We start from the raw sequence: 25,734 nt of genomic DNA, 5'->3' as shown, positions 1-25,734 counted from the left end.
AAACAAAAGGCAGCTATGGATATTCTCTTCTCTAGAATGTAGTTTACTTTATGCTTCCAAGTAAGTTTTCTAGGCACAGGTGAGTGAAGGAATGGGGAATAGAGAGAACCAGACAATTAATTATCCCCTATCCTACATAATGAAAAAGGACAAAGTCTAAGCCACTTTAGCTCTGCTCATCTGTTCAGGCATCCTTATACAACACTTGAGGAAACAGCATCCAGATCTTTCAGAGAATCACAGACATGCTATGGCGAGAAAATTTGGAAAGAATGAATCTCTCCTTCTTGTCAGAGCCTAAATCTTCTCTAAATCTAAGTTCTGAAGGTGGATCCAAGAATTTTTTGTACTAATTTTAAAGTAACGAAAGACTAAATGTAAAAGTGGAATTGGTTCCTTTTTAGAAATAGAAGGAGAACAGAAATAGACTGTGAGGGTGTGCTTGTGATTCTTATAGAATCTTAATATCACGGCATATTAAGCAAACTCATGAGAAGTGTTTTAACACACCCACTCCTACTGAACATTACACATGCACCCAAATCAGCCTAAATCTCTTCAGGAATTGAGGACTATGGAACTTCATGCGCTTTCGAAGTCATGGTTTCCTATATGGACAATACTGAAGCCCAGAGAGGTTAAAGGCACTTTCATCCAAAACTAAGCAGTTCAAAATGACACTATTTCTATATGCATTTTTCCTACCTTCAGGAAAAAAAAGCATGATAGTTATTTATAAAATACTGTTAGCAGTACCATGAAAAAGAAGAACCTGATATACAATGCCCATTGGTGTACAACATTCGTTCTAGTCATTTTTTGGTTTCTCAGGTACAATGCTATAGATGCTATAGTAAGCCTACTGTAACTGATGACTTTTCTAGATCTTTGAAAATCATAAAATGGGTTGGGAATGGGAAGAATAGTGAGAAAGTGACTATCATATTTATGATGACACAGGCTACATTATAACACGATGTAGAAAAAGAGAATAGGCCTGAGTTTGGGCACTTGGGTCCTGGTCCCAGCCCTGCCTCTGGTTACCTGAGTAACCATAGTATGTCACCTGACCTCAGGGGCTGAGAGTTCCCATCTACAAAATGTGGGTGGTTCCAGTCAGAATGGCCATCACCAAAAAATCTACAAACAATAAATGCTGGAGAGGGTATGGAGAAAAGGGAAACCTCTTGCACTGTTGGTGGGAATGTAAATTGATACAGCCACTGTGGAGAACAGTATGGAGGTTCCTTAAAAAACTAAAAATAGAATTACCATATGACCCAGCAATCCCACTACTGGGCATATACCCTGCGAAAACCATAATTCAAAAAGAGTCATGTACCACAATGTTCACTGCAGCACTATTTACAATAGCCAGGACATGGAAGCAACCTAAGTGTCCATCGACAGATGAATGGGTAAAGAAGATGTGGCACATATATACAATGGAATATTACTCAGCCATAAAAAGAAACAAAACTGAGTTATTTGTAGTGAGGTGGATGGACCTAGAGACTGTCATACGGAGTGAAGTAAGCCAGAAAGAGAAAAACAAATACCATATGCTAACACATATATATGGAATCTAAAAAAAAAAAAGGTTCTGAAGGACCTAGGGGCAGGACAGGAATAAAGACGTAGACGTAGAGAATGGACTTGAGGACACGGGGAGGGGGAAGGGTAAGCTGGGACAAAGTGAGAGAGTGGCATGGACATATATATACTACCAAATGTAAAATAGATAGCTAGTGGGAAGCAGCCGCATAGCACAGGGAGATCAGCTCAGTGCTTTGTGACCACCTAGAGGGGTGGGATAGGGAGGGTGGGAGGGAGACTCAAAAGGGAGGATATATGGGGATATATGTATATGTATAGCTGATTCACTTTGTTATAAAGCAGAAACTAACACACCATTGTAAAGCAATTATACTCCAATAAAGATGTAAAAAAAAAAAATGAGGGTGGTTCTAGATGGCCACTGAGACTCCTTCTAACTCTAAACTCCTTTTAATGGCTGGTTAAAACAAAGTTCCAGATCTTTCACGTTTTCTCTTTGAAGTATTAGAGGTCTGTGAAGTATTCCAATTTCTTCCTAATCAAAAGTGTGCTTAAACAGAGCATGGAAGACTACAACTTCCTTCTGGAAGGACTCAAGTAGTGAGGAATGACCAGAGTCTCATGTCAGTGAAAAAGAGTTTATCTATTAAAAACACTGGCATAGATTAGACAAACTATAAAATGATTAACATTTGTGATTATGGAAGAAGAATGAGGTTTAAAGGAAAGAAAGGAAATTGGTATATTTACTTCTCCCCAATCTCAGTTCTAGGCTAACGGGTAACAAACATTTTTTTTCAATGTTATATTACAAGAACCCTTAATTCTGTAGTGATATGAATCATACATTTTAACGGCAAAAAGAGATATTCTTATGTGTCTCCTGTCAAATCTATGAAGTTGTTATATGGGCGCCACTGGAAGAGTACCAATGAATTCAGTATGCAAGGAACTGAAACCGAAATCACACAAACCCTTGGGTCCTTCGTCCTTCGGGGGGTGCAGGCTCCTAACTGGATCCCGGATACTGCAGTCTGTCCCTGCCCAGGTGAAATCACAGATGCAGGTGGCTTCATTACTGCACACCTGTGAAGAACAAAGAACAGAGATGCGCCATTTTCACTGCACTTGGTGGAATAATGGTGATAAATGTAAAAGGGACATGGAACAAGGCAGAGGCTTTAAAACCCATTGGGAATTTTTAAAAATTTCCCATGGTTCTGAATACTAGACAAGGGGAAACAATGTATAGATCCAATAGTTGGATGATGGTTTTTTTCAGTTAATTACAGAAAAATCAAGAATAAAAGGAAGAAATTTTTAAATTAAATGTTAATTACTCGTGTTGATATTATTTAAGTACACAAATGTCTGACAATGTAGAAACATATATGCTTAACTCAAGAAATTAAGTGATACTGGGTTTAAGAGGCATTGCCAGAGATGAAGTACCTGGAGGCATAAATCACCAATGCACTGCATCATCTCACCACGCTCAACACAGAAGTCATTAGGGGGCACTCTGCCAGCCAAACACACACCCTCCCACCTTGCCTGCCTGCCCGCGGTATCAATCCTGTCTCAGTCAGCCAGGCTGAAGACCATCCTAGAGCGAGCTCTGTCCCTTTCTCTTCCTCTGGGGACCAAGCAGCATGCTGGAATGGATGTGTAATTTAGATGAAATAAATAACCATCCACAAACTAGAGACAGAGTAGGTTAAATCCTCATCTGCCTGTGAAATACATGCGCAGATAGATTATTTAGAGATGATAAAATCGAATTTAAGCTTATTGGAATAAGAGCTTTTTAATCTGAAAAGACACAACACCATGATTATGATTAACAGGCTGAATTTAACCCCTTTTTTAACAAGATGAAAAAGTGGGGGGGTAGTGGAGACTCATGCGCCTTTTTAAAGCAATAAATTTTATAATGCTTTCAGAACAATAACTGAATAACTGAGAGGTCTGCCCAGCGCTTTTACTTTACTGTAGCAATTATTGAATATTTACTACATTTACTATGTGCTGGGTACTTATTCTCAGTGCTTTGTGTATAGCATCTCATTTAATACTCACACTAGCACGCTGATGGCTGAGAGAGGTTGAGTGACTTGCCCAAAGTCACTGGGATAGAAAGAAGCAGAGCCAGGATTCAAACCCAGGATTCTTTCTAGCCACAAAAATCCATGTTCTTGACCACTAGGCTGTACTGCCTCCCAGTGAGCCTATGATTTCAACCAAACACGAAATCATAGTCATTGGGCGTAAGCTTCTTACGTCTTTCTACCTTGTTCTACGACGTATCACCTGTTTAGCTATCTATATTTTGGATTATTTTTACCTTCATTGCAGCATCTTCCTTTGAGATGATCACTCTGAGTTTCTTCATGTCTGTTTTTTTCCATTTCAGAAGGCTGTTTAAATTCTGAACTACTTTCCTTTTACTAAACCCAATTTAAATAATTATTAAAATGTGCTTTTAAGTATTAAACCTCGGTTTGCCAGGAAGCATCTGCCCGAACACTTTGTGCATAGAATTAAAGCTACATGCAGTTGTCATAGAAAGTACATCTTCTCTTTGGCTGCCAACGGTCCAAGCATAACCGTACAACTTTAAACACGTGAATTACAGCTGTGATCCAACCTCTAGTCTAGTGTGATCTTGCACACATAGATACTCAGTATGCATGTTGAGTAGCCGGAAGGCAGTTACTGAGAGGGTGTATATTATTGTGAATGGTACAAAGCAGTCGCGTGGGGTCTACAGTTTCTTTAGGAACCACATCCATTTTCTTCCAACTCCTTGGATGCCCAGCTATCTCTAGAGACTGCAGTGACTACAAATAGCCAGTGGTAAAAGAAACAACAAAAATAAAACCATATCAACACATATAGGAGTTATTCTTAGCAGATAAGGATACTAAGGAAATAATCATAGTCAGTGCATAGATATTAACAACAGTCACGGAAGGAGAATGGCTGAACTGGAAGTCCAACCACTGTGAAGCTGGAGGATGCCAGACAATGTTTGGTATCCTCCAACTTCAGATTTGGGCTGGACACCGATGCCTACTTACCCCGTGGCCGGAACAGACTTTACCCTTGGAATCGAGAGGGCAGCTGCTCATATTCAGGGCCTGAATCTGTAGGCACTTCCGATCTAAACACATCATAGATGGGCCACATGGCGTTCCATCTTCTACATAGCCCACATCTGTATCATCATCTAAAACCACATGAGCACCACTAAAAAGAGAAGAATAGTCATACAACCATTAGCACCAGACTTAGAAATATAACATCAGCATGAATGAGGTTTGCTCTTTAGGAAACTGAAGAGGCTGTCAGAGGACATGGATTTCTTCTAGCATTTCTCTACTTTTCTCTTCCTTTCCCCCTTTCCCCACCTCCCCTAAATAAAAGAAACTGTCTTTCACTATCATTATTACACTGCAGTTCATCAGAACAAAAAAAATGTCATTTGCACAAAGTGTGTTCTAAATCTTCCCTTGTTTTCAAGACCAACGTTAAAACTAGGGGAGAGGTGTGCATAAGAACAAGACGAGCAATCTTATCATTAGCTCTTCAAGACTTTCAGCTGTTTCACGATGCAAAAAGGCAGATGTTGAGCATAAATAGCAAATGAAAATATTTTTTAAATTATTACTTTAGAGGATTGGACTATTCATAATTGAAAAAAATAAGCCGGTTCCTCTCTATTGATACATATAATTCTAAAATCTCAAAACGAAGGACAGCTGGAATTTGAATAATAATCAATGTTATAATTGCTAATTAAGTACCTTGCTGAATATTTTAAAAATATGCTAGTTTAGAATAAAACAATATAATTTAACAAGGTTGTTGTATCTAAAGACATGCAAAAATTTACACATTCAAAGGAAGCTTCTGTGCATCAAAGTAACTAGATCTGAGGACTACAAATTTATTCCAGGAAGGATCTTATTGTCTATGACACTGTTAGAATAGTCTTTAGAGCCATTTAAAAGACAGAGGGGGCTTCCCTGGTGGCGCAGTGGTTGGGAGTCCGCCTGCCGATGCAGGGTACACGGGTTCGTGCCCCGGTCTGGGGGGATCCCACATGCCGCGGAGTGGCTGGGCCCGTGGGCCGTGGCCACTGGGCCTGCGCGTCCGGAGCCTGTGCTCCGCAACGGGAGAGGCCACAGCAGTGAGAGGCCCGCGTACAGCAAAAAAAAAAGACAGAAAATCAGCAACCATTTGACCAAGACAGCAATATCCAATTTGGTTACCCAATCAATTTACTAAATTCTATTCAAAATTACTTTGGGATGTTTCCAAATCTTTCATTCACTCATATAAGATGAAGGTTTGCTATTTGGGGAATACTAGGGATAAACACTGCAGACCCTGAAGGCAATTCTGTAGGGGGAAATCCCAAATGTCTTTTGGGCAACGACATTTATCATCTGAATGAGGGCATAGCATCTTAGAATTACGACTACTTTAATGGGAACAATATTTATTTAAAATATAATATGACTCCCAGTGTTCAAAAATAAGCCTCATATCTTCTGTGCCTTGTACTCACAGATAACCGGACATCAAATGTCTGACTACAGCTATAAATAATATTTTAGTGTATATTTTCTATATGTGATTAGGCATTAATTAAGCTATCTTCTAAACCAGACACATGCTACATAGAGTATAGCTTAAATTCTTTATTTTTTGTCACAAAAAATAAAACACACAGGTTTCAGAGAGTGACATATTTCAATGCTCAAAACTTCAATCATGTGTCAACATGAATACCATAAAATTCTACTTTTAAGATTATAATTACAAGGAATGTCTCCCTACTAATAACTGGTATAATTTTTAAGCAAATATAATTTGCAAATCAGTATATAACTTTGCTTTTTAAATGACTTTAAACATGCAAGGTGATAATAAAATCTAGGTTACCATTTCCCTTAATTTTTCTAAATTTGTAATTCTCACGATTCATTAGGTTTTCCAACATTTAATGTGTTACCTGCAGTCGATCACTCGGCCTTGGTGGTAGAAGGAAGTTGGGATGATCTCACCCTGAAGTTGACCAATACGTGGAGCTCGAGTAAGATTGGTACAGAGTAAAAATCCACAGAACACATCGCTGAACATATTAAAAAAAAATAAAAAAGAAGAACAAGACAGGAGGAATCAAACTGAAAAAATCGAAACTATTCAGTCTATAAATATTTTAAAATGGGAAATATTCCCTTTTCTTCTAAATAAAAGCATTTGCTCAGATATTGTTGGTTGGTAAGGACTCCCTCCTTCCTTGCTAACAGGATCACAGTTTCTTCGGTGTAGCAAAGTGCCCAGCCCTGAAAGATGGCTCATGACTGGTGTCTGAGTTCATCATGGCACCCCCATTTGCTACACCCACTTTCCTAGCCATCCCTCCTTCCTACCTCCTGGAGCTAAGAGCGGCCCCTGGGTGTTGAGATGTGAGGAAAAGGCAGCTAGGGATTGCTGGGGAGAATTCTGTGCTCTGGATGAAAGGTTAGAGCCTGACAGGGAGAAGACCTTTTGCTCCTACCTCTGCTTCCTGCCTTTGAGTGTGGAGCCTTTGCATTCGCCTTGCAATCGTGAATTCACAAGTGTAAAGACACAAATTGAACATGCTAAGCATTACAAAGAAGAGGGGCAGAAATCATCTGGGTCCTAGGCGACATTGTTAAACGACTCACCCACCATGAGGGCACCTACCTCCAGCGAAGTAAACAATGAACTCCTTAAAAAACGTGCAAAGAATTAAAGTGGCACATCACACAAAAGGACAACCATGTCCAAGAAATGCATGAAAATGTACTAACTTCCATTTGTAATCAGGAAAATACAAATTAAAACCACAATAATAAAGCAGTTCACACCCAGCAGAATACATAAAAGTAAAATGTCTGATAATACCAAGTATTGGTGAGAATGAAGTACAACAAAATTCTCATATACAAATTCTCGATGGTAGGGTTTACTAGTACAACCATTTTAGAAAACAGTGTCACATCGTCTGGGAGCACTGAAAATATACATCCCCTATGACTTAGCAATTTTTCTTCCAGGAAAGGCCTTAGAAAAGTATGTGCTAAGTTACATGTATCGGAATGTTCACAGCAGCATGGTTCCTAATAGCCAAAACATGGAAACAATCTAAATGTCTATCAACATAGAATGGAGAAACAAATCAAGGTATTTAAATATGAATGAAAATGAAACAAATGAACAATAAATATGAGCCAACAGCTACACATACCATGGAAAACTCTTAAAATAATGAACTTAAGCAAAATACAAAATAATACCTGAGATATGATTCCTTTTATATAAAGTTACTGAAACTTTAGGCAAAATAGACTGTTTAGGGCTGAAAACTTGGGCAGTAAATCTCTAAAGAAAAGAAAGAAAGCAATTGCCCGAAAAGTCAGGATGACAATACCTCCAGCAGAGAGACACGGGCACTGTGAGGGGGAAGAATACATTTCTGGAATGTTCTACTTATTGATCCACATAGGGGTTACATGAGAGTTCACTTCGCATTTATTTGGCAAAATGTATATTTGTATAATAATCACTTTTCTATGTTATATTTCCCAGTTTTTTAAAGTTTAAAAAAACATGCATTTATTTTCTTTAACTCATTGGTGGTTGGCTATTCTACTGCCAAATATTCAAAAGTTATCTTCTACAATGATCTGATACAATGCCTCCCAACTTTTTGAATTCACAGAGGCACAGAGAAATGATCAGATTTGTCTATGACATTGATTTAATGAACGAAGCTAATCAAATCCAGAGGTGTCCAACCCCATGGATTTTGACTATTTTAGTCCCCATTTCCTCCCTGGCACATCAAGGACTGAACAGCTCAGAACATCTATAACTCACTCATGAGACATCAGATGGGAAGTTCTGTTCTGTTATTTTGGTTTAACTTTAAATTTAAAGGTAGGCCTCATCTACCATCAAAGACTACATAGAATGGCAAAGTTTCCTAAAGTACGGTAGAGACCATTAACTAGAGAAATAAAACTTCCCTTAAATCCTTGCTCTGCTTCAAAATGGGAGAAGAATCCTCACTGTTATGGAAGGAAAACGGAGGAGCTTTGGTGTATCACTTAGTGGTCCCATAGATCCAAGTCATTGAGTTAACCTTAATAAACTATTAAATCACAATTTTAACTTTCCTCACCAAATCAAGGGAAAATACTACCAACGTGCTCTGAAAGTATCTCACTTCCTGAGTAAAGATGCCTCCAATATGCACTGACTAGCTACTTTTTAGAAGGGAAAACAAAACTCTAATACAGACATTAGATGTTTAATTAAATCAAATGGTGTTACACTCGAGAAATAATTAAGTATATATATTACTTCACTTTAAATGGTCCCTCAAATTATATATACAGGCTATATCTTTTGCTTGTAGAATTCCATGTATACTAGTACATTCATAGGCCTTTTCTGCTAGCAAAAGTAGAGAATTAAAACCCACTATTAATTTAAAATACCTTGGCAAAGTATCTCTTCAAAACAAGCTTCAAGTAAAATACAGCATGCAAGAACTTTTCTGAATTTTACAGAAATGGTGTGAGTCTGTACCACAGAAATAGTTTAGTTCATAGCCATTTGCCTCTAGCTATACTAACGTATTTTTAAAATCCATACTTTAAAATTTTAAGTAGTTGAATATTTATTAAAAAATCAGTAACATTTATTTTGTGCTCATTTTACATTTGGACCAGGGTTTCCAAGTCCACTCACTATACTCCCAGAGCTGACCACTCACTGTTTGCTGCACTGGATCCATCGGTCTCCATCCTTCCCGCAGTTGCCTTTCTCTGTGCCTTCTGTATTCAGCTTTTCATAACAGAATTTGTCAGACCCCGAAGCCTCTTTTGGAGATGAGCAAGAAAAGAGAATTAATTTTAGTTCTCTTTGCTATCCATAACTGGGAGTGTGCCAGTAAATATTTTAATAACTGGTGTTTCAGAAAAAGGAAAAAAAATTCCTAATTTGTAGCACTTGCCAATTTCCATAGTGTAAATTTCCACAGTGTAATACATGGCTAATTTCAAACTAAGACTATGATGTCAACTGGCTTCTAAAATTCCTGAAAATTTAACCAATGGCTCTTATAAGCTAAGACAGGACAGCTCCAACACACCATTCTTTTTAACTTGGGAGACAATTTTATTCCCAATTCTTGTTGGTGGGTTTGAGGGTGGGAGGTAGGATTAATCATCAGCAGGAAGTAGTGAAGTGACACAGAGAAAACTAATATCATTCCTAATCCTGCTTTCTATTAATATCAGTAGGCATTATAAAGTCTGAGCTCATTGAGATTTTACATTGGCACATGGATTTTGATATTTAAACCTTTTTAAAAGACAAAAATGCCTCTATTATCTTTCCCTTGTCAAAACTGAAGCACTGAAAGTAAATCTTTCAGTTAAATGACATTTGCCAAACACTGAAATCACTTGTGCATGGGTCCTAGTCTCCTTTTGTGTGCTTTCTTTTCCTGGTGGGTGACCCAGCCTCTGCCAGCAAGGCAGAGCCACTTCTCTCTCTTCCGGCCTGGCCCTCATGAACTGAAGTTCACTGGCGAGGCACTACAAATGTCAGGAAGAGAATATGTGTACTGACATGTAGGGAATGTACTGAGAAGCACGACCATGTACCCGAATCTCTATCTGTCTGCGTCTCACAAAGTACTTGTGTTTCTTCACTTCAAACTGAGATAATCAATTATAGAATTAAAAAAAACAACAACAAAAGTCTGGTTCTATCCTAGGGTAAAAGAACAGAAAGCTAACTTGAGGGGGTGAATGTTAAATCCAAGGTACAAAGAAAATCAGCCAGTGGCTGGATAATAAGCATGACCACTGCACTCAACCCAGTCTTTGCAGGTGGGTGTAGCATCCCTTCTGTCACAGCCACAATCACTGATTGGCACTTTTTGGTTCAGATGACAAGTCCCCAACATTAGCAGTTGTTTGCTGTGGTTTTGTGACTAAGATTCACCGTTCTCTTCAGCCTTTTCTAGTTGTTTGTTTGTTTGTTTGTTTTTTAATCACCCCAAGCTGTACATCTCTTTCAGCAAGACAGGCAGTGAAGAATATTAAGAGAAACCTGTGTGTGACCAGCAAGCAGGAAACATGACCTACTTGTTCCCCAGATGTACTGACACTGGTTATCCCGTGTCTTGCACTCCCCGTTGTAGCAGCGGCCCTGAGGACAGAACATATGTCATGAGGCACATGCAGCCAGTTCCATTTCCCCCCAAACTCTCACTGCAAGGTCTCCTTTTCATTGTTTCAGACAAAATTGTTTTCTTTTTCATTCGGTACCCTAATACTTTCACAGTGAAAATAAAAACCATAAACATCTTAAGAGAAGCATAAGAATGACAGTTAAAATTTAAAACAAAAAACATACCTCATAGTACAGCTCTTTAAATCCAACTAACTATCTAAATTTTTTAATTTTATGGAAAAAAATTGAGACATTTCTTTGGGTGATACCAATATGATTTTTAGCTTTTTTTGCATGTGAATGGTTAGGTTATAACATAGCTTCAGGAAAAAAAAAAAAAACCCACATTACAACAGATACCATATTTTCCCATCAGAGACAGGCTGAAATGATTAAAAGATAGTCACAACTCAATAAATTAGATTTCTAATTCTTCAGCCATTACATTTTTTTCCTCACCCTCAATCTGGACAGTTTGTACCCAGAGATAAATATAACATATTTGTATTTTACATGACATTAAGCAACTCTGAATTAGAAGACCACTGCAATAATTTACTGTTGTTTGAATGGCAATTCCCTATCAAAATTACATTTATCAAAAAAAACACCTTGAAATCTAATCTTTTTATAAAATCCCATTTAAAACCTAGAGCCCAGCATACCTGATTTTGATTGCACGCATATCCATCTTGCTTATGAAGATTTGGTGGGCACTGAAAAATATAACCTTTTTAGTTAACATTCAGCATGTGAAGTACCTTCGGATTATGTGTACAATATATTAAAATGCAAAAGAAGGTAAGCATGATTTTATTATTGTGAATTGTGTGCTACGGACCATTCATATCAGTAAAAGTTATAATAAGTATTTTAAAAATGCAAGCATGGTGACTCTATAATTAGGAAAACATGAGCAACTCTTTGAGTAGGTTATCCAAATTTATTCTGCAATTATTGGTAAAAATGAATCAATCAATTAGGTCCACACAGTGGGTGCTCTTTATGTTTCTCCGTTTTCCATGAGATGGGCTAAAATAATAATTTACGTTCACTTGCCCGTGGAGTTAAAAGTAGAAGGGATTAAAACGGATAATGAAGGGAACAAATCAGCCTGTTATGCAGGAGTGGACACGTTCAGGAACTCATTTACAAGACTTCGCTCAGCCCTGTGAAAATGTCAAATTTGCACGTGACACCCATGACGCTCACCTCTAGGCCACATGACTGAGAAAGAAGAAATACACGGCCCTTCAACTCAATGTAAGTGCTGTGTCTCCATTACATTTCTGACCTCTTGAACTACAGATTTGTTACTAGAGCAATCATGATGTGACAGTTCTTTCTTTTTCCAGGTCTATTTATCAAATCATTTTTTATAAGGAAAAATAAGGAAAATTTCATTTTCCCCCAACATTACCCTGAGTAAATTAAAATTTTTACTTTCTGTGCATCTCATTTACCACATTGAAGAGAGCTAAAAAAATTAAGTCAAGGCTCTGCTACAGCATTCAAAACAAATACCAAAAGGAAAAAAAAATACATGGGTGTGGCAAGTGAATAAGAAACATAGCAATGCCCACTGAGGTCCTCCCTTAGTTTTCACCTTCTCAGTAAATGACAGTCCCACTCTTCCAACTGTTCAAGGCCAAAACCATGGAGTCATCCTATGTTCCTCTCTTTTTCTCACACTCTCCTTCTATGCCATTAACAAATCTTGGTAGCTTCTACCTTTAAAATATAATTGCAATCTGACTTTTCTCCATTTCCACCGCTAATGCCGGGTCCACACCACCACCATCTCTCACCACCATCTCTCATCTCTCTGATTATGCAACAGCCTCCAACTGATTCCCCTACTTCCACTCTACTCTCCTTATAGGCTATAGAGCCACCAGAGTGTCCTTTGAAAAACCTAAACCACCTCATGTTGCTCCTCTGTTGATGGCTTCCCCATCTACTCACTGGCCTTCCAAGTTCATCATGATCTGCTCCTATGCCGGCCCCAACCTCACCTTCAGCTCTCTGACCTCATTCCTACTCTCTGCCATAAATACCTGACTCTACGTGAATGTACCAGCCATGTTGCCACCCCACGGCCTTTGTCCTTGCTCTTCCTCCAATCTTTCCCCCAGATTTCTGCCTGGCTTGCTCTCTCACCTTTTTTAGGACGTTGCTCAACTATCAGCATCTCAGAGAAGCCTTCTCTAACCATGCTCTTCAAAACCATAACCTCCTTCCCCATGCTGGCATCCTCTGTTCCCCATTCCCTATTTTTTTTCTTCTCCATAACATGTATCACCAACTGAGGATCCGTGTATTTTACGTATTTGCTTGTCTTTTGTCTGCATCCTAATGCGAGCACCATGCAGGCAGAGATTTTCTGTCCCTGCTGCCTCCCCAGCACCTAGAACAAAACTGGCTCAATTATTATTGAGATGGTGCTCAATGACTATTGGCTGACTGAGAAAATAAATAAATGACCCACACAGACACAATTAAGTTATTCTATTCTGCAACACCAAGGTGTTTATCATGGCCACTACAGAAAGGTAACAGAACTAATTTAGAAGTGCGAAGAAGCAGTAACTTATTAAGGAACACATTGAGATTAAATGCTTTGGTTCTACACCTTTCTAAAGAACAACTGACTCTCATACAAGCTTTCATTCAACCTAATGGTAACTCTTCAAAAGATGTAATTATCAGCATGAGAAGTTGGTTTACTGGACCAACTGCCCAGAAACAGAGATCCCTGGGCCTCTTTCATCCAAATCCACTCAAAACACCATCATTTTCTTATTAATCAACGAACATTAATTATTCACTTACTCCAAGATGAACAAAACCACGCTGGACAAAAATGCAAAAGAAATGTTGCTACTAGAATAGGTACATCAGGGGCTAAACAATTTTCATATTTGACTTTTGCGATGTTTCAAGAGGAAAAAACTAGTAGGAGTCACTAATTAGAAAAAAAAAGCTCTTGTTATAAACTGTCACAGCTACATGGAAGAAGATTTCTAATCAATCTATTTTTCGTTTAGCCTAATAAAAGCCACTTGCTTATCACTGAAATGTTTAACAAAGGAAATTATGGATGTCTCTCGTTGTCTGGAGATGTTTAAAGCAGAGGGACCATAAATCTGTGTACTTTATTCTGCCTGTGAGCAGAGCTCTGGATTCGGTCTCTAAATGCCATTTGAGCCCCCAGTTTTATGCTGTGCAGGAAGGTTCAGTTGAGGCCGGCTTTCACAGTGCAATAGCCTTTAAATGTACTTATTTTAAATTGTGCTATACTCCCATTTTGATGACGTATTTCATAGTACTAACAAAACACATTCCCCACATCTTTAAAAAAATATCTTTATTGTAAAGTCTATGGCAATTCAAGAGTTAAAGGTTGAAATGAAAAAACTGTACTTTTAAAAGAACTGAACACACAGAACCAAAACCATATATGATGGGTATAAAAATAGCATTATTCTACAAAACTAAAAATATAACTCAGTGAAACAGTATATCAAGAATGTCAGTACACTTGTCATAAAACACTGAATCCACAATTCTTACATTCTGCCACTATATTATTTAAAAATTGCAGAGAAACCTATTTACATATTTATATATAAGAACAGATATGCATAAAAATCACAGAAGAATAACAGCCTGAATAGAGTTCACTGTACCATTCCTTTGTACCATATCCACTTGAATTGAGCCTCAGATGATACATATCAAAACCTTTCAAAAAGGTTAATTAGGAACCTTTGTTTTCCTCTCCTCACGTTTCCTTCCGTGGAGGGGAACTCAGTGTAACTCCAGTTACTCTCTGCTCCTGTACTCGATTCTCCAGGCAGGTAGAGTGAACGGTTGGGTTGGGTGGCTGGCTGATTTGATAAACTTGAGAAGAGTAACTTGGCATTCTGGCCTGGTCCTGCCATCCTTCTCCTGCCTACTCACATCAATCATCCTCTCTCTATTGCTTCTCCGTGGCATACAAGGCAAGGGCTGGCTCTGCACCGACAGGTCATTCCAGGCCCAATTTTGTCAATAACGTGTTGCTATAGCCTGAGTCTGGGATCTATAAAGAGGCCCATTTAGCCCTCACACTAAGCTATGGCTTTCAACTTGGCTATTTGCAATAGCAAAGATGATATTTTGGCTTCTAACTGTACTCTACCAGAAGCCCTACCTGGCAATAGGTAACTCCACTCCTGAGAACTTGTCCTAAGGTGCTAACTCCAAACAAGAAACACTCTTAAAAATGCATAGAGATTCACGACCATATTAATCATAATAATGAAATACTGCCAACAATCTAAATATCTACCACCACCGGATGGAGAAGTGACTGGTAAATCCACATGGCAGACTTTCATGCAACTGTAAAGAGGATATCTATAAAAACTGTGTCACAGCATGAGAAAATGCTCTTGAAATAACGTTAGAAAGAAATGAAGGTAGAATGAAGTCAAAAATTCTTACCAAGCCCCTCCCTGCCTGATTCCTGATTTCCTCTCTGAATTGTTTCCACTATTCCCCAGCTATCCCTGCTTTCATTCCATCTCTTGAAGAAGCCATGCTTCTGTACTCACTGGGGTTTTGTTCATTTATTTGCCTTTCTCCATCCAGCAGAATCCAAGCCCCGTAAGAGCAAGGACTTTTCTATTTCAATTCCTCCCATACCCCAGCATTCACAGCAGTGCTTGTCACGGAGCAGGGGCTCCACAAATGATCATTTGAATGACAAATAAAGACATAAAACAACACAATATAAATGTTTAAAAATGTAAAAATTAAAGAAGGAATGCCGGAAGGCAACCTTAATGATAATGTGATAATTTTAATGTGAAGAAGATCATGCCAAAGTGTGTGGGCCATGAAGCCAGGGCTTCATAAGTGGAGTGAGACGGTGACAGAGCTCAGGAAGGGAGACTTCTGCTCCCAATCCCATTTCAACCACAGCAGTGCTACTCTTCCCAGATTTCTACATTGGGCTTCCATCCAAAATTTTGTTGGTAAGCTGGGATGAAGTGAGAGAGTGGCATGGACATATATACACTACCAAATGTAAAACAGATTGCTAGTGGGAAGCAGCTGCATAGCACAGGGAGATCCGCTCGGTGCTTTGTGACCACCTAGAGGGGTGGGATAGGGACGGTGGGAGGGGGACGCAAGAGGGAGAGGATATGGGCATATATGTACACGTACAGCTGATTCACTTTGTTATACAGCAGAAACTAACACACCATTGTAAAGCAAGTATACTCCAATAAAGATGTAAGAAAAAAAAGAAAGGGTTTTGTGGCTTAAAAATGCTTGAAAATAGCTTTATCAGTGTGAGGGTACTGTTTTAGATGTGGGGACCAGGAAAGAAAAATCAGTTCGTTGGATATGAGCAATATAAAGGGAACTAATTACAAAGGGGAAATTTGGAAGAAAAGAGATTTTTTAGGTCCAAAAAACCACAATAAACGTTCCTAAAATAAAGGCATGGGAGGAGCTAGAAATTACTAGAAAACAGAGCAAAACAAAACAAAAACAAAAGAACCAAATCATATTCACACACGTAATCCAAACTGAAAGCTTTACAATATGTATTTGCAAGTAAGATGCATTACCTAAAACTCAGTTTGCCATACCTGGCCAGAGTCTCCAGTGCAGTATTCAGTAATATCACACCCATTCACAGCATCCCGACATTCATACCCTCGCGGCTGAAACTGCAAATCAAAACTCAATGTTAGGAACCAGTATTAATTAATATTTCAAAGAGTTAACATTCTTATATTCACCAACAATCATGACATCCTTTCATAACCACCGCCAAACTCTTTTTATGAATCAGCAAGATAGTTCCAGGATAAAGATAATACCCAAATACCACTCTGTGTAGTAAATATGAATCATTAACCAAGGCATTACATGTTCAGATTTCAAAACCCACTATCTCAGAGTATTATTTTTGGGAAACATTGCAATGACAATTATGCAAAGAAGAAACACTGGTGTGGCTTAAGACAAAAGAACAGAACACTAAAATATAAACATTTAGGATCTCTCTGAAGACTGATATGCACACCCAACCTGCACTGATTTACCAACTAGCTTGGATATTAGTCTTGCTTTAGCTAAATATACACAGGCAGATTTCAATTAATTCATATGAATTTCCTTCAGTGATGCCAGTGAATGCCTACTGAATACAAGGCATTTTGTTTCTCTGGGTGGTGGGTGGGTAAAAGATGAAGGAAAGAGTCCATCATCTTCAAGCAATTTATAATCTGGTTGGGGACATAAGCAAGTACAAACTAAGCTAGAATCGCCTAGATTACCACATGCATAATATCCCTTTGGTGTTGGATAAAATTAAATCATATACTTTTATGGTTTTAAAGGATATTAGAGATTTTATAGATGAGAAAAAGGAAAATTTAAAAAACGTTTTTTTAAAAAATTAACCAGAGGTCTCTAAAGATGGAAGTAACTGTGTGTCCACACATACACAAGTTGTGCATATACACATATAAACATACATACATACATTACCTCCTTATCTAGCTTTCTTGCCTTTATAAGCGATTTTAAATATCAAATGTAAAAACATGAGCACTAGGTTTTCTGCTCAGGGTCTAAAATAAATTAGGATGAGTTTTAAAGAAAAAGGTTATAAGTAGGGCTTATTAGAAGAAGACCACAAGAATTGTCCCTCTTCTATTCAACTATTTAATTTGGTTTTCACTCATGATAGTAGAGCAATTCTCAATGTTTATTTTGGAAGGATTATAGATCTATTTTCTTAGGGAGGAACCAGAGAATAGAATGGTTGGTAGTGAATCATAGTAAAGATAATCGTTGTAACCCACAGAATCTGGATAGATTTATTGATTCTACAAAATCGCCAGGCTAATATGCACAGTGTCGATCAACAAGACTGTGACAAGTTGTACAAATACTCAATGTACACATTGAGATATTTGGCTAATATGTCAACGGTAAGAAAGATGAAACCGTCAGAGAACTCACAAGACATGAGGTATTATTACAGCAGGGCCCGTCGCTGCAGTGGGCCCCATTGGAGAGAGAGCATTTCTTACAGCACAGTCCATAGCATTCCTAGAGAAAACACTTCACGTGAGTAAGTGAGGAAACCTACCCACTGGTCATTCAACATGCTCTCCACATGTAACTTATGCGTAATCCGTGTGAGGAGATGTATATAATAGTAAGCAAATATTTTAGGAAAGAATGAACCACTTTAAGCAATGATAGATTCCTTCCGGCTATACTTCTCAGCAAAGTACGATCTTCTAAGAAGGGGCTTCTCTACCAAAAAGTAAGCTTATTTTTTAGCAGGCACCCAACCCTAGGTTAGCTCTGTTGTATTCTTAATACTCAATCTAGTTTTACAAAGACAAAACTAATATACAACACAGAAAGAATTTTCATGAGTTAGTAAAACTTGTCTGAGATGAATATGAGCTATGAATTTTTAAGAGATACGAATTTGATTAGAAGAATCCATTAGGTTTCTTCAGACAGAGCCAATGATTAATTCTAACGTGTCTGAGCTAGGATTAAGCATTGATGAGAGAGCTCAGAATAAAGGCACTAAGACCACAATGAATGATGGGGCAGACTTCCCACTAACGCTATTCTTCTGCACTCTGGGTAGATGTGCTGAAGGTAGAAAAGATCTCTTATACCTACCACATGGATTCCACAATCACACTCCTCCCCAGCTTCCACATATCCATTTCCACATTCTGTGGGCTCAAATAGCTGAAAGAGATTAGAAAGAAAAAGGGAAACCATTTTAATTCATCACAGAAAATCAACACTCCAATCAGGCTACACACATGGCCTTGTAATCAGCCATCATGTGGTATTCTTCTGTGATCTGTTGTTATGGCATCTTACAAATGTGTCTGTGTGAGAATCACTGTTAATTTATTAATAACACTTCTAAAAAACATATTTTAAATGGGGTATTATCTCTTGGAGGATTCTCCGGTAGTGGGTTCCAGAGATGACCTCTACCATTAGAGCTACTTTTCAGAGAAATAAGCTGTCAAGAGGAATAGATCACTTTCGTATTTGCTAATGGAGCTAAAATGCACGCTAATAAGACTCACAGATACCTAATTTGTTGACTTATAACCAGGCAGCTGAGAAGATATAAAAACTGTCAAGAAGATAAAAATGCTTCATTCACAGCTAAATCTGATATATGCCATCAAGTAAATGCAAATAAACTTAGGGGAAAAAACTGTTGCTGGAAATCCAGCCCATCATTCTCAGTGAAAAGAAATCTGCACTGGCTGAATCATATTAAGTAAATGTGCAGACATATGCACAGATGTATAGAAATTTCTCAATCATTCCTGGAGCAATGGTAGAGTCAAATTTCTAGAATAATCCACCCTACTGGCGCTATGAACTTGCTTGCCAAATAAACTGTATTACAGACCAGTTGTTGAGGCAGCTGATTATTTATAAGAAACATTCCTATTTCCCATCACCTGGGGCAAGATTTTTCTGTGTATATCTACTATACTCAGGTGAAGATTAGAACAGGACATCCCAACCCAAATGCTCAGAGCCATATATATGAGAGACAGCAGCACACACCCAAGGAACAGCTGCCCTCCACTGAGTCCACCAAAGAAAGATCTGATCCTCCTTCCACTTCCAGGAAAGGAAAATTGTTATAAGGAGCAAGGAAGTTTTCCACGATACTTGGGTGGGACTTCCCCATGGGAAAATCCAATGACTAAAATCAACAGTCCTCATCTCTGTGATATTTTGATCAAGAGGGAGGAAAAAATGGAAAAAGGAAAGGCAGACTGGAACATGAGTAGTGCTTTCTATCAGGACTCCCATGTAACCCACTGTTCGATTTCATTCTTAGGACTCTTCTTCCATCCTGAGACAGGTCACTATCACAAACCATATGGCAAACATGGCAGTTGAGAAGGTTCCCAGAGCACAGAAAAGATGCACTTAGATAATGTGAAAATAACACATAAAACCTGCAAACATACATCCACTGACTACAACACTTGGAAGAAAGTCAGTTCTTTCACACATACATATAAATTATTCCACTGTAATCCATAGCAGCTTTTAAAAAATTTTTCTATATATGTTGTTTAAAAAGAAAAAATTTCAGGGCTTCCCTGGTGGCGCAGTGGTTGAGAGTCCGCCTGCCGATGCAGGGGACACGGGTTCGTGCCCCGGTCCGGGAAGATCCCACATGCCGCGGAGCGGCTGGGCCTGTGAGCCATGGCCGCTGAGCCTGCGCGTCCAGAGCCTGTGCTCCGCAACGGGAGAGGCCACAACAGTGAGAGCCCCGCGTACCACAAAAAAAAAAAAAAGAAAGAAAGAATTCCATATTGACTAATTTTTAAAATTGAAGATGTATGTGTATTTTTATTTAGTTTCCACATTATCCGAATAATTTGCTTTCTACTCACAGGCAATTTCAGAAATCTAATGATGGATCCTTATACACACACTAGAGATCTTAGTATTTTCAAACAACTCAGTGTTGTTTCCTCAGGCATGATGCTTATAATTAGCTGGTGAGCTGCAAGGCAGGTAAAATTAGCCATGTACTTTGCAATTCAGAAATGTCAACAGCTCACATTAATTCATTATTACTCACTGCACCCATTTTAAACACTCTGAAGCTTTCAGATTTCTGTTGCATTGAGATCGATGCCATGAAAAGCAGGGAGCTGAGTTTAATGATGCAAGATCACTTTAAAATTCCTGTTTCTTTTTCTGCAGCCTTACTGAGATTTTATACAGCTGTCAGGCATCAGAGTATCATCCCTAACTTAGCAGTATCACTTAATTATGGGGATAGGAATAAATTATTCTGACAGTTATCGACATCAGACACTGATTTTTTTAAAAAAAGGCTAACATGATTTCACTGCTCTCTCAATTTGCAGAGTTATTAAACATTTTGTACAGCAATGGATTATATTTGACTTATGATGTAGTATCTTAAAAAGAAATATGAAATGTGCAATGTTAGAATGTCTATGCCATCTTCTAATTCTCATCAATCCTGTCCATTTGCCTGTTAAGCAACTTCGTTTCTAAACATGTTATTGGTCGACAGTCCCATATCCAAAAGCTCTATAGCCTGTGAGTTTAAGAATTCTGGCTTTGCTGGATTTTAGAAAAGTATGATGCATTTACCCTGTTCTATATAACAGCCCTGAGGGGTCTGGTATACACCCTATAATCAAACACATTAACATTTGTGCAGTGAGACTTAAGAATACTTACACTATGAGGGATAAATAAAGATTTTCAGTTCAGGATAAGTTGTACCGTCCACTATGTTTTCTGCAAACTCATAAAATACACTTCCAATTTTCAGAATTTGTGAATTAAGGAATTGTTGATAAGAGAATATGACATTGTGTATATAAATTTTAATGAAATGCCAATTGACAATGTTGACCTTCCCAAGTAAAGATATATATATCTCTTCATATATATATACATATATGCATATATATATATACATGCCTGTATTTATGGGGTCCATAAATACTTTGGGTCATTTTTTGGCTGGCTGATATTAGTAATGCTTTCTATCTGGGAGAATGGACCACACATACCGCCCCCTGCCAAAAAAAAAAAGAAAGTAAGAAAAGCCTAGAAATTAGTTATACCCCTAGAGAAAATGTCAAGGGGAAATAGAATTTTTGTCAGAGAAATGGGCTAAAGTAATGTATCTTAATCTAACCCACTATCTCTTAGCAGCAAATGAAGACACCAACAAGAACATTTCAAAGATATTTTAATTGAAGGACTATCTGTTTGTTTTTTGGAGGGGAGGGCCAAGAGGAGGTACAGCTGGCACTGAAACACCAGAGTTTCAGAACAGTGAAACTATGGTCTTGTAATTCATTTAAACGAGACTTAATCTTTAACATGACAAAGCCTTTTATAACTAAATATTAATCTGATTGGAAAGAAACCTGCTTTCCAAGCCAAGTATCTGATATTTGGCATAATTCCATTGTAAAAAAATTGGAGAAATAATTACACTTTCTAAATTACTAACCTTTGTTGGCCTGTTGAAAAGACAGGCTCCACCCCCTCTGTGTAAAAAGTCTCTATACTCCAAAATGCTGCACTTTGAGAACTTTCTGGAATGGGATACCCTGAGGAAATAAAGAATCAATTATGTAAAAAATTTACCAAAAGCAGTCATCAGAGAAGAAAATTAAAACCCTTGAATTAGAATAAAATCATCACTCTGGATCCAGATGATTCTACACAAACTTTGACAAGGCACTTATGTTCAAACTACTAAGTAAGTATGTGTGGTAGAGTCTGTAAAAATAGAAATTCAAAGAAAATCACAGATTTGGGGGGCTAGGTTACAATCTCCTTAGCAGTCAAGCCCCTTTGTGCTCAGGCTTGAAAGAGTTTTTGAAAAGTTCATCCCCAAACTTCATCTAGGCTGTATATTAAAATGTGGTTACTAGCACTGACATATATACACTACCAAATGTAAAATAGGTAGCTAGTGGGAAGCAGCCGCATAGCACAGGGAGATCAGCTCAGTGCTTTGTGACCACCTAGAGGGCTGGGATAGGGAGGGTGGGAGGGAGATGCAAGAGGGAGGAGATATGGGGACATAGGTATACATATAGCTGATTCACTTTGTTATACAGCAGAAACTAACACAACATTGTAAAGCAATTATACTCCAATAAAGATGTTAAAAAAAAATGTAGTCACTTTTATTCGCTCTGTCTCAGTAAAGATAAGCAGGGTTTTTGGGGGGGTTTTTTGCCTCTGTCCTGAATAAAAGGAACTTGGGAACCTACTAGATTTTACTTTGGAGAAGGAAGTTGTGAGGGTCAACTGATTAAAGATTATGTATTGCAGGCTTCAGCGACACAATTGAGGTAAACAAGGAAACCCTAAAGAGATGTGTTAGACTATATATGTTTTTATGTGTATATACACACAGTCAAAACAGAATTAGGGTAAGCGCCTTCTGAATTAGAATTAGGTAATAGCTCCTTATTCTCCAATTCAAATATTATTTGGTAATATTCATGATTTTGCAGGAATACAGTGAATCTCTTTGTGAGTTAATCAAATTACTATCACTGTGTCAGTACATAGGGGAATATTATATGTATGGTCAAGGTTAAACTGAGTCATACACATTGATTCCTTGGACATATTTGTCATAGTACTTGATTTGAGAGTACTAGGTCACTTATTCTAGGATGTGATCCAATAGATTTATATTTCCTTATGTATGAGGGTAGTGTATGGAAGGTAAAATCTACCATTGTTGACAGTGATCTCTTACAAGAACTATGTAGAAACATATACTTGAGAAAATACAAATTAAGCTTAAATAATTTTATTATATCCTATGGGTAGTCAGTCTAAAAATCTATTTAGAAACTGGAAGTTTAGAAGACAGAAGGCCTCTCCGGATAAAACCTGTATTATGAATGGTGTTACCGTCTGTAGGAAGCCTCAGGGGAGGGGGAGCACGAAAGCTAACGGTTTCAAGTTTAAATTACTTTTCTAGAAACATGTGTTCTAAAGTAGCAAGCATAAAGGCTGACTCTCTCCTCAAGCCTTCATGCTCACACACCTCCTGTTCCCTGGACTCCTGGTGCACAAATAAGGAAGGGACTCTGTAAAAGTAGGTCAGGGCTTCTGGCAACTGGGGATCACAGGGAGGGGGCAGGACCAGAAATGGTGATGTGTTGAGCAGATGTCTGGCATGGGCAAAGGAAGTGGGAGAGACACATGAGTGAGGAAACCTCTTCTATCTATTAGGAGTGGGCTCTAGCTTAGGAGGCCTTGCGGCAGTGGCTCCCAGGAGGCAGGGGTCCCTGGGAAAGAGGGCAATGTTTCTAGGCCTTGGTTCACAGATGCAACAGCAACCCTCTAGTTTCCAAATGATCTACAATAGGAGACAGGAGTTAGGTGAGCAACTATTCAAATGTCTAGCAGTAGAAGACCACCTAGACACGATAAATCTGTCTTAATTTGTTTAAAAAAGCTTTATTGATTATATAAGGAATGCAGTACAATTTTATTACAGTAAACATGTCTACTTACGAGTTCCTTAAAATATAAATTGTTGACTAAATTGGTTTTCACTGACAGTCTAGACAACCAGCTTTTATCCTAACTGTACTAAAAAATTAATGCATCCACTAAACTTAGAAGCATTTAATCATGTGCTTCCTTTAAGGGTTAATAGATGTAGAAGTGGTTACTTTATTTTACTTTTATTACCAACTTTGAATAAAAAATTAAAGTATAAAGCAAACTAGCCATTTCATTTTTTAACGTATCAGACAATGAATTATTGAATTTATTCTAAGGCTTAGCCTAAAAGACCAGTACCTGAGAGACTGTGTATCTAATTATAGGTAACAATTTCAGTAAAAGGTATATAACAAATGCGTTTACAATGAAAATTTACCCCGTCTCCTCCATGATGCAGCCGCCCCAGGATTCTGTGCAGTCACATTCTAGTCCAATGAAACAATAAAAAGCAACAAAAGAAGAGGGAAACAACAAAAGTCACATCTTTAATTTGCATCACAGCCCTTGAAATAGTTCCTTATTACCAATTCCATGTCAGACAGGTACAGAATGTGAAGTCTCACCAAACAAAACGTATTTCCTTTAAATCAATATTTCTTTTCCCTTTCCAACACTATAGCTTGCTTCCTAAGACAACAGCTGCAAGAAATAAAATTGCGCCTCTCCATTTTTGTAACTCAGAGAATTCAATTAAGTTCCTAGTGCCAATGTTTAATGAAAAGTACCTGGTCTAGAGACTGTAAAGCCTGAGTTTTAGTCCAAGTTCTGTGTGATGAGAGAGTTTCATAGGCAAGTGACTTAGCATTTCTTGGGTCTCAGTGTTTCCACCTCTAAAATGCGAATGCATCTCTCTGTCTCCCAGAGTGGTTCTGGGGCTCACATGAGATGGTAATCTGTGTGCTCTCTGGGAACTACAAAGCTCTACTGCACAAATGCAATGAGCCCTCACTGAAGTCCTGCTAACAGACCACACCGGACGTTAGAGGAGAGAATTCAATTTGCTGGAGTCAAAGCAAGAATCAGCCAGAGACTTGAAGAACACTAAGCGAAAAGGTTCAGCAAAAGAGAGAAATCTAAAATAGAAATGTAAAATCATCTAAATTAAATAACAACCATAAACTTAACATAGATACGACAGATGGACATATGGGTATTGTGACGGGCTGTCCTTTTCATTTATTTTTTCCTATTCTCTTTCCTATGATAGACAAAGATATTTTTAAAGAAAGACTTCCAAATGGATCTTTAAAAATTCAAAGTACAGAACGAATCTACCTAAACAAACAATTCACAAAGGAATAAAGAATTTGAGGAAGGAATTATGCCCGGCATTAGTAATGAAGCCTATCGCTCACCCTACTCCGTCACCTGACTCAGCAATATCTCTCAGCTGCCCCCAGCACTGGCCTCTTCCTGGCTCCAGGCTTTTCAAACAAGGACATAAACCTGGTTCTACTCCTTTCTGGTTTTCAGGTATTGATGCCAGCCAGTGAAACCTGAATCACTTCCTTTAATATGTACTATGTGTTTCCCTGGGAAAGCAAATACTCTGAGCAAGAAATTAATAGATGAAAGTTTGTGGAGAATTGCTCAATGCCACCAGACTTAATGTACCCATAAAGTGATGACTTAATATGCCCTTAAAGGGAATCAAGACACCCTGGATATATATTTTGCTTCAAGTTTCCATAACACTATGTATTAATGACAATTATTTGATAGTAGTCAAAAAGTACAAAATATAGGATAATGTTAAGGTAGAGTTTTGTC

The 25,734-nt window shown here is 38.1% G+C and overlaps 1 protein-coding gene across 3 annotated transcripts in view; it reads right to left on the bottom strand.

Moving 5' to 3' along the window:
- Positions 1–25,734, bottom strand: part of ADAM23 (ADAM metallopeptidase domain 23) — a 163,790-nt gene that overhangs the window by 19,963 nt on the left and 118,093 nt on the right. For 2 of the 3 annotated variants that reach the window (XM_033429210.2, XM_004262805.3), the window contains exons 14-24: positions 24,341–24,389; positions 21,935–22,034; positions 18,556–18,627; positions 17,872–17,961; positions 16,488–16,568; positions 11,508–11,558; positions 10,755–10,818; positions 9,374–9,479; positions 6,578–6,697; positions 4,638–4,806; positions 2,532–2,643 (exon numbers count right to left, since the gene is read on the bottom strand). In XM_033429210.2, coding sequence (XP_033285101.1) covers positions 2,532–2,643; positions 4,638–4,806; positions 6,578–6,697; positions 9,374–9,479; positions 10,755–10,818; positions 11,508–11,558; positions 16,488–16,568; positions 17,872–17,961; positions 18,556–18,627; positions 21,935–22,034; positions 24,341–24,389 — 1,014 coding nt within the window. The other variant, XM_049711923.1, reaches the window with a different exon arrangement.

This window comes from Orcinus orca, chromosome 7, assembly GCF_937001465.1.
Source record: "Orcinus orca chromosome 7, mOrcOrc1.1, whole genome shotgun sequence".
NCBI classification, from domain to species: Eukaryota; Metazoa; Chordata; class Mammalia; order Artiodactyla; family Delphinidae; genus Orcinus; species Orcinus orca.
This window is presented reverse-complemented; position numbering and strand designations above follow the sequence as displayed.